Source organism: Phragmites australis, chromosome 16 (genome assembly GCF_958298935.1).
Source record: "Phragmites australis chromosome 16, lpPhrAust1.1, whole genome shotgun sequence".
Taxonomy (NCBI): Eukaryota; Viridiplantae; Streptophyta; class Magnoliopsida; order Poales; family Poaceae; genus Phragmites; species Phragmites australis.
Genome location: NC_084936.1, coordinates 10184432 through 10194000, shown reverse-complemented (window position 1 = coordinate 10194000; position 9569 = coordinate 10184432). Strand labels below are relative to the sequence as shown.

At 42.5% G+C, this 9569-nt stretch overlaps 1 protein-coding gene across 1 annotated transcript; it reads left to right on the top strand.

Annotated features, from left to right (window-relative positions):
• Nucleotides 1-259: 259 nt before the first annotated feature.
• LOC133895647 (thioredoxin domain-containing protein 9 homolog) lies at nucleotides 260-6258 on the top strand. Its single transcript, XM_062336109.1, has 4 exons — nucleotides 260-419; nucleotides 499-771; nucleotides 5595-5753; nucleotides 5838-6258. Exons 1-4 carry the CDS (start codon nucleotides 399-401, stop codon nucleotides 6018-6020), a joined length of 636 nt encoding a protein of 211 aa, XP_062192093.1. The 5' UTR covers nucleotides 260-398; the 3' UTR covers nucleotides 6021-6258.
• The last annotated feature ends 3311 nt before the right edge of the window (nucleotides 6259-9569 follow it).

Here is a 9569-nt window from a genome sequence, read left to right as displayed (position 1 = left end):
TAAGTACCAATAGTAGTATTTAAAAAACACCAAAAAGTTTTGTTAACAATGTATACATTATGACTTTCTTCCTTCATAATTGCCTATATGTGGAAGTTTTCATGTCTTCGTACATCCGTCTCTATTGTCTGAACAGTAAAATTAAAAAAACATAATCTCTTATATTGGGGCAGAACGAAGTTTTAATTTTCGTTGTAACGCAGCTAGTACCATTCGAATCTTAACGTCGACGTGGAAAATCTAGAAGCTGGGCCGTAATCCCTATGAGCAGGCCGGGCCCATCGCACGCGACAAAGCGCATCCGTCCCTCTCCCTCCCCACTCCACTCTCCGGCGTCCGGATCCCATCCCGATCTCGGTTAGCCGCCGCCGCCCATCCCTCCTCCCGCCGCAGCCACCATGGACGGAGTCGTCAGCCAGGTAACCATCCACCCACCCCTCCTCAACGCGCCCCCTCTCTGCTCGCTCTCTCTGACGCGGTGGCGGCGGGTATCTGCAGATCCTGGAGAAGCAGGTGCTGTCGGTGGCGAAGGCGGTGGAGGACAAGCTTGATGAGGAGATCGCCGCGCTCGAACGTCTGGATCCGGACGACATCGAGGCGCTCCGCGAGCGCCGGATCCAGCAGATGCGCCGCGCCGCCGAGCGCCGCGCGAAGTGGCGCGCCCTGGGGCACGGGGAGTACGCCGAGGTCCCCGAGAAGGAGTTTTTCTCCTCCGCGAAAGCCAGCGAGCGACTCGTCTGCCACTTCTACCGCGACAACTGGCCATGCAAGGTGCGCCTGCCCCCTCTCTCTCGATTACAGTTACACTGATGCTTGGTATGGATGCAGATCTCGTGTTAAATTTTGTTCTGTTGGGAATGGTGTGTATATTGCGTTGTGCTGTGCATTTCGTAGATCAAGATCAGACCTTTTTGTACTGGTCATAATGGACTCCTGGATTTTCTGTTGTATCTGCAAGATTGAGTGAAGGAACCCCATTTCTACAGCTTTAGTCGTGCTGTTTAACTTTCTATCATCAATTTGTTGACACTATTAACTTAAATTACCTCCCCCCTATGAATGAAATGAAACTTAGACGCTTTTTTAAGTTCATTCACATTGGGCAGTATGCGGCCAATCAGTCCACACCTAAAATACCAACCCAGAAGTTCAACAACTAATTACAGTTTAGGCCTCCAACTCAAGGCATCACCGGTCTGTCTATCTAGTCAGTGGTATTGAAAGTTCAGTTTCAGGCATCCGTCTCTTCATTTTCTATGGTGTTCTAATCCTTACATTTGTTGCTTCCTACAAAGCAATAAGATTTAACCCACATGATCTATAAATAATATCCCGTATCCAATAATTGAAACATCAGATTACCTAACCAAGTCACCGGGATCGAGGGATGATGCCATGATCCTGGACCCAGGATTGTCATCCCAAAACGCTGGACACAGTCAATCTGGATCACCATCCAGATCGACCCCTGGGTGGCGACCTGGATTCATGTCGCCCCCAGAGTTCCTGCTCTGCCTTAGCTCGCCTCCAGCCTGTTGCTACCAGCACCTGAACGCTGCTGGCCGCTGCACCGCTCCTCCACTGGACCCTACTTGCTAGTTCCTCTCCTGCACGGAGCCACAGAGTATATGTGAAATGGAATGATCGAGGATGGGAGGAGATGAGGTGGAGGTGGAGCTGCTGCTGTAGGCTGAAGACACTGCTGGAACGAGAGCGAAAGTGGCGGTCGCCAAGCAGCTTGCCTAGGAGGTGAGACGAACTAGCGGATAACTAGGGCAAAGGCAAATGAATGAGCCAGATGCACCATGGCTTAGCAGTCCATCTTTTTCCTTATTTATTTTTTTGTTTATTTTTTCTAATGATTGAATAGTTGATTTCTGTGTCTATTACCGTGTGGCACTGAATTATTCGCCTTTCTGGCAACAATATGTTGATTGCATTGCACATAAAATGGTGGGCAGAATTACATTCCTTCTTGGAAATACTACGATTTATGATGTGGAAGTGGATCACAGTGAAGCTAAATGTTAACATAATAATTGAAGGACTGTTATGAATCCAGATAGCTTAAGCCACACATGTTGCTGCACAAGCATTAGTGGTCCGTTCACCACTCTGCTATGCCATTTGGCTGCTTATGTCTTCTTATGTGCTGGTCACGGTAGTTAAGTTTTTCCTAGCACACTGATCACATGCTGAATGGTTCTTATTTTTTTATTTAGTGCACATATAGGTCAGCTTTAGTCCTCAGAGCCTTATTTTTGTTGTTCTAATGTGTACATCACATATTGTGTTAACTGTATAGCATCATACAGAAATTCCCTTCACTAATATCCATTTAGAATACTGATTTGGAGGATGGAGGGTCAGCCACGACCCACGAATGACGCTAACATCTCGGACTACGAAGACCCAGTCGTGCTTCTGGTTTCCATTCTCATCATCATATTGAAGGAAACTCCTCGTGCTCTGCCAGAGATCTTGGTTTAGCAGCGGCTGCCTGTCCTTTTCTTTCGCTTGTCTTAAAGGGGTTTGCACAGTGTGTTGGTCAATAGAAAAGACTGGCACATTGAAATGGGGCTTTCAAATACAAATATCTTTTGTTAACCACCAGGCGCACCCCTCCTGGTCTCTGCATCCTCACACACGCAGAGCCTCCCAGGAGTCCCCAATTCAATTTTAGCCCATAACACTCATTCAAATGTATGTCATTCAAGTGCATGTCTTTAGCACAATACCACAAAAATGTACTGTTAGGACTTATCAATATGAGCTATGGAGCACGTTTTGGATACATTTTCCTTCATCTCTTGGTCTCGTTCCGCACCATGGCACCATGTATAAAAGATTCCCAAAAGACTAATTCACAAGGAACTCACCAAAGGATGGCACAGCTATGCAGTTTGCGGCTGTGCTACTGGTGGACCTCTCCCTCACCAAATGCAGGTGCTTGGAGTGCTTATGTCCCCACCATTGGACATGCTGCTCATGCTTCCTTGTTGCCCTCGCTACCTCATTTGAGCGAATATGTGGACCGACCTCTGTTTTCTTATTGGTATGCTGGTGGCATTGCTCACTTTGTTCATCATTTTCTCAAGTCGCTGATACTTGATAAGTAGTATAATCAAAAGGTTTGCATGGATGTTATCTGCTCATTTATATTTGGCAATGGGAGTAAAAGAAAGACCAATGAGGGTACTTGAGCGATACATTCAGACCACAAATGTTAACAGTTGCAACAGGGGTTTTTAGCCCAGTGGTAGAGCTTAAGGCTTTGGTAGTTGGTGCCATAGTTCAAGCCTACGTTCTCCTTAAAAACAAAGACACAGTTCCTCTTGTGTATTTTCCTTTTCTTTTTAACAAGCTAGTTGGCTGTGTTCTAACTTCAAAGCCGTGGAAATAGTTAGTGAGAAAGGCCCCAGTGATATTTATATGGTGGTTCAAGACTTCGAATTGGGTAGGTTCGCATATGGGGAGGGTGGCTGTGGGACACAAGAAAGATTGGAGGATGGGTGTGTGAAGGTGAGTGGGAGAAGAGGAAGACATGTGAGAGCTAAAACCGCTGCAGATAGCTTTTTTTTTCTGAAATGGGTAGTGTGTATTATCGGTGGTAGTAAGAGTAGTCTGTCCTAGGAGGAGCTAGGGTTGGACTGGGGGTGTTTGGGTGAGCTATCTTCTTCCTCTAAAAATAGAGGCTTAAACCACTTAATTAATTAATTTTGGCCTACAAACTCTAGATCCTGTAAGAATCCAGGAGCTGGAGCTCTCCCAAACAGGTCCAGAGCACATGCCTGAATCTGTTAACCATGCTCGCAGAGACTGTTGTAGGCCATACATCGACTTCCCAAGTCTGCAAGCTTCATAACTATCTGTCTGTTTCCACATCTAGAAGGGATATTTAAAAAGATCTCTTCCCATAGATCATCATGAGAAAAATATTCTTCACATCCAACTGATGAAGTGGCCATTAAAAGTTGAGTATACAAAAAGAATCACTTTTCTTACCGTGTCCATCTTTTCTACTGACGCAAAGGTATCATCATAGTCTATTCCATATGTTTTATTATAATCTTTTGCAACCAACATTGCCTTAGGAGTTTGGTTCACAGTAGCAAGTGTGCGAAGCTCCTTCGTCGTTTCTTCTTTCCACTTGGGAATGCCATAAATACTTTATATGCAGGTGATATGTTGTAGCTGCTCTTCTGCTGCCGAGGTGCTGACTGCTCAACCATCACAGTTATCTTCTTTCTTAAGTCCTAGATCGCCTTGACATGTAGTATCGCTCACATTCCCGAACGCTCACACTGATACTCAACTTCTCATCAGGGTCTCGGTATTTCTAACCCTTTTGTCCCGATGCATAGCCAATAGTGTTACACAAGTGAAGGGTGGCACTATTTCAATTTGCTAATAGAAGGTCGGTGATATTGCACAAAGCACACATAACCAGACACTTTAGGAGGCAATTTGAACTCCCTTTGGCCTAGGAGAAGCTCATTTGAGGACTTCACACCACATATCTTCAACAGGATGCACATATTTTTTCTTAGTTGCTAACAAAGATCCGTATTACACTAATAGTTCGGACAAATGAACTCTCAACTCCTTAGTTGAAGATTCTAGGCTTCTGCAAAGAATGAATAATGAGAGTGCATGGCGGAATAGCAAGTTAGCTGTAGCTAGCTAAGCTTTGCTGGTAGCAATCGGTAGAAGGGCTTATTCAACAACATTTTCATTGCACTGAGGCAAGTGCTTTTGCAGGGGTCCAAGGAAGTGATGTATGTTGCAAGGTAAGCATTGGACTGCTGATGCTCCCCAGAACCATAGATGTGTCCATAGCACGGCCGCCTGTTGTATTTCAGAATGTGAGGCAAAAAGTTTTGGTTGGCATCAACGAAAACATCTTTTGAATCCCTGACAATCATTAGTGACTGCATTTCCTTGTGTATAGCCCATCATCATTAGCATGTAGTCCAGAAGGTCTTCCATGACTACATGTAACCGACTTCGCAGTTTGCACCCATTGCCTTACTAGTTGCTTATGCTTGTTTGCAACCGACAAATGCAAGTTGTTGGCAACCAGATGATGCATGTGATTCTTCCACATCATTCCTATCTAGGACAGCAACTGTTTTGCGATCTGCCGTCCATCTGATGTGCTTCATCTTATAAGTATCACCAAATTTCCGCTGGAGTTGGACTCATGGATTTGTGTTATAGCCCTTCGATGTTGCACCATGAATGCATTCCATTCTTTCAGTATGACATAGTTTTGCTCTCTTGTTGAACGATATGAACTTCAAAGGTAGGGATGTCTTGCAATATTAAAAACTACGTGTTTGAATTTTCAGTGCAATTTTGATTGCATAGATGCCATTTTACAAAAGAGAAGTTCAGAAGATTAATCTCAATGAACTCTTTTCTCATTTATAAATTCAAAACTATTATTCGCTTGCAATTTTTGTTTCTTCACCTTATTTAATGCAGTTATTATGTATGCACTTTGTTAGTTATTTGCATTGGTGGTATCAATTACATCTCGCTGACTCTTGTACTGTGCAAAACCATTTTCTTAAATCTCGCTCGGTCTGCAGGTTTTGGACAAACACTTGTCTATTCTTGCAAAACAGCATGTAGAGACACGGTTTGTGAAAGTTCATGCTGAAAAAGCTCCCTTTTTGACGGAAAAGCTAAGGATTGTTGTCCTTCCAACTCTTGCTATAGTAAAGAATGCCAAGGTTGAGGATTACATGGTAAGTGAACACTCTTTGTAGTTGATTCTTCAGCCACGCATAAGCAGTAATTATTTGTCTTTTTGCTTTTTTTGGTACTCCAAGGTTGGGTTTGATGAGCTTGGTGGTAAAGATGACTTCAGCACCGAGGATCTGGAGGAACGTCTCGCGAAATCCCAAGTCATCTTCCTTGACGGAGAAGGGTCTGCGAATGCATCCAAGAATGCCGCCGCCACCAAACGGAGCGTTCGACAATCAGATACTGGCAATTCATCAGACTCCGAATAGCTCTTCTACTGTATTTAAAGTGGTATACCTCGAGGTTTGTTGGCTGTTTTGCGAACCTGTTATGTTATCCTTAGCAGTACAAGGGAATGCTATTCTAGCTATGAAATTTGAACTGGGATTTATCTTAGATCTGGAAGTAAAAGTGCTAACTGGTGTGGCACAATGTCTATTGTCATTGCTGTGTTCTCAGTTGATGTAAATCACTTTCTTGTTGATCATACCTGGTTGGTTTGTCTGAGTGAAACTCTCTGCCAGAAAAAAAAAAATCTTTCTGAGAAAACATGCAGAAACTTTGCTGTTCTGAGAGACCCATATACCTGGTATGCCATGAATGACCAGGCTCAATACCATCCAACCATGTGCTCCTGCAGATTGCCTCATCATCAAATGCTCTGTTTCTCTGTACAACATGGCTGCAGCTGCTGTTGCCCATTACCCCATCATCAATAGATTCTTCTGTGCTGTGGTGTCCTGCCACTACCTTTTTCAGCTGCTCACCTGTTTTTTCCCATGTGCTGATCATTGATCGTGGGGGCTAGAGGAGAGAACGGTAAAGGCGACGATTCGCGGCCTGCTCGTGCAGATTGTGCCTGGTGTTACACTCCTGACGGCAGCTTGAATGCTGGGAAATTTAGGGATGGATTCAATTGAATTGGATTGAATTGCAACTTCAGATCGGTCGGTTGGTTGGTCCTAGGGAACTGAAGAACCACAACTTTTGCAGCCTAATTTGCAGACTAATTTGATGGATGAAGACACAAGCTTATGCATACGAAATATGTGAAAAAATTGGAATGAATGATTTTAGACTAGGCTAGGGCGGGTGGTTACATCAACCGCACGATTGAGTGTTGGGAGAAGCAAGGAGTTTATAACATTTGTTGTATGCGTCTATTAGTACACAATTGTTTTTATCATGTGAGGTATTTCCATTCAGTTTTTAATATGAATTCTTCCTAATTTCTGTTCTTTTTTACTGACAGCGATGCCAAGAATCAGCAGAGAGAACATACGGTTTGCAACTTATCGCAAACTTTTCGATGAATTATTGAGTCTAACCAGGACCTACTTTACAGGCCTCTATAATTTACAGGCCACTCGAGTCTAGTCATGACACTGGAAATTTTATATAATTTCAGTCATGGTGTTTCTGTAATGACACATTTGACTCGATCCAACAAGAGACACCTACGATACTTGGGAGTGGTCAATAATCCAGTGACGATACAACAAGACATGACAGCACTTTTTGGTCACATTAATCTACCTGGTCGGCCAATAAACTAGGCTTTAATTTAAGTTCCTTATTATTTAGGACACCTAATAGCTGATGTAACCACAAAAAGATATGCATCAGCCGGACTAACAAAAAAAGGGGTATTAGTTCTGACTGAGACCTTGACATGATCTCAACAAGATCACAAGCAGGAGACGACAGAAAGGAATTGAACTAGGAGCTAAGGAGTAGTTGGAAAGCATCATTGGAAGGAGTTGTTATACTATGCTTGGGAGAAATTAAAGAACAATTTAGAATCTTGCATCATTATTGATGAGACATTAGTCATTTTTTTCGATAAGAAATAATTTAGATTTGAGGCAACACCTCATATTTCAGTATTGTATAGGAGCTTGCTGCTACATGGTTGAACACTTCCAATGGTATTAGTTAGGCCTTACTTCCTGTAAGGGCTCTAGTTAACAAGTTGCTATTCCATCAATCTTGGAAAAGAGGGGAAAAAACCCCTATTCCAAAGTCGTGAACCCAAGTGATATAATTAGAGCAGAATAATTTTTTATCTATAGTATTTAGATTAGCCATCATTAAATAATCAATATTCTGCAGGTTGAATATAATTATCTTGAGAGTACAATGCAAGAGTGAACACACATTTAAATTTGAATTATTTGGAAATAAGATATCAGTGGGCTGAATCCTAATAAGCCTAACATAATCTATATCAATTCTCAAATGTAACATGATCTGCAAAATAAACCTAATGATAATCCATAATAATTCTCAAAAGTGAAAGGATTTGTGTCACTAAGACAGCCTGGACACCTCAAAAGCGACATGATTTACGTTGCTAAGACAAAAATAGGTCTGACGATAAGTTACAAAAGTCCTCAAAAGACACGATTCACATTGCCAAGGCAAAGTAAACCTAACAATAATCTATAACAATTCTCAAAAGCGAAAGGAATTATATCGCTACAATGGTCTAGACACCTTAAAAACATCATGATTTACATTGCCAAGATAAAAACCTAACGATAAGTTAAAAAATCCTCAAAAGCGACATGATTCACATCGCCAAGGAAAAAATAAACCTACCGATAAGCTATAACAATTCTCAAAAGTGAGAGTAATTGTGTCTCTAAGACGGTCTACACACCTTAAAAGCGACAATATTTACATTGCCAAGACAAAAAAAAAAAGACCTAACGAAAAGTTAAAAAATCCTCAAAAGCGACACGATTCACATCGCCAAGGCAAAATAAATCTAAAAATAATCTATAATAGTTCTAAAAATTAAAAAAATTATGCTGCTAAGACAATCTGAACACCTTAAAAGCGACATGATTTACAATGCCTCGTATGCGAATCCCATTCCACTTCCACCCGAGAAAAAGGGTGAGGCATGCACCGCGGCAGCCAAAAAGGTTTTGCAGCCAAGTGGTTGTTAAAGTTGCATTGCAATTGCTGGCAGCATCCTTCTCCCTTTCACGCACCCATGCACACACGCACACCGAGTCACGCGATGACGCAGCAGCACACAGGACAGATTCGGTAGAGCAAGAGACATAAGTCATGGTCACCTTTGCAACTAGGCTTTGCTTTGCTGTGCCTTTCTGCTGCTGCCTTCCTCCTCACCTTTTGGCCATGGAGCCTTTTTTGGAAGAGGTGAGCATCATGGCATCTGGACCCATGGCCTTTTTGCCCTCTCCATAATTGCTTGCTGGAAGGAGAGAATCCCTCGTGGGTCTGATGGTTAGGTTGGCCATGCTGTGCCATCAACAAAGGCAGGCAGGCAGTCATTCAGTCAGGCAGGCAGGCTAGTAGCTAGTGCCAACAAGACAATGCTAGTAGGTCTTCTCATGCATCTCATCAGGAATTCAGGATCAGTTCAGGGGCAGCACCTTTCTGCCTTTATGAATGGATCATTTAGGGGCATCTTTCTTCCACCCGAAACAACTAGATCAGATTATAAAAGCTGTTTTCATAAGTTGTTTTCACAATCTTTAGCTGAAATAAACTGACTCTTACTCTCTCCCTTTGATTGAACCCATACTCCCATTGATTAGATAGGGTTGGGAGGGGATTCTCAAGCTGCATGATGCAATTGACAGGCACTTTGTTCTTGCCATTGTACTGAAAGCCTTGATATATCATTGTGAGAAAATGTTTTAAAATCTAAATTTAGATAAAAGATAGAACAAGTGAAAATTAGTGTGTTTGTACATGAAGAGAAGAGGATGAAATATATAGATTTGATGCAATGGTTTTTCCTCCATTCTATTTACTGCCGACTTCTTTCTATTTGCTATGGT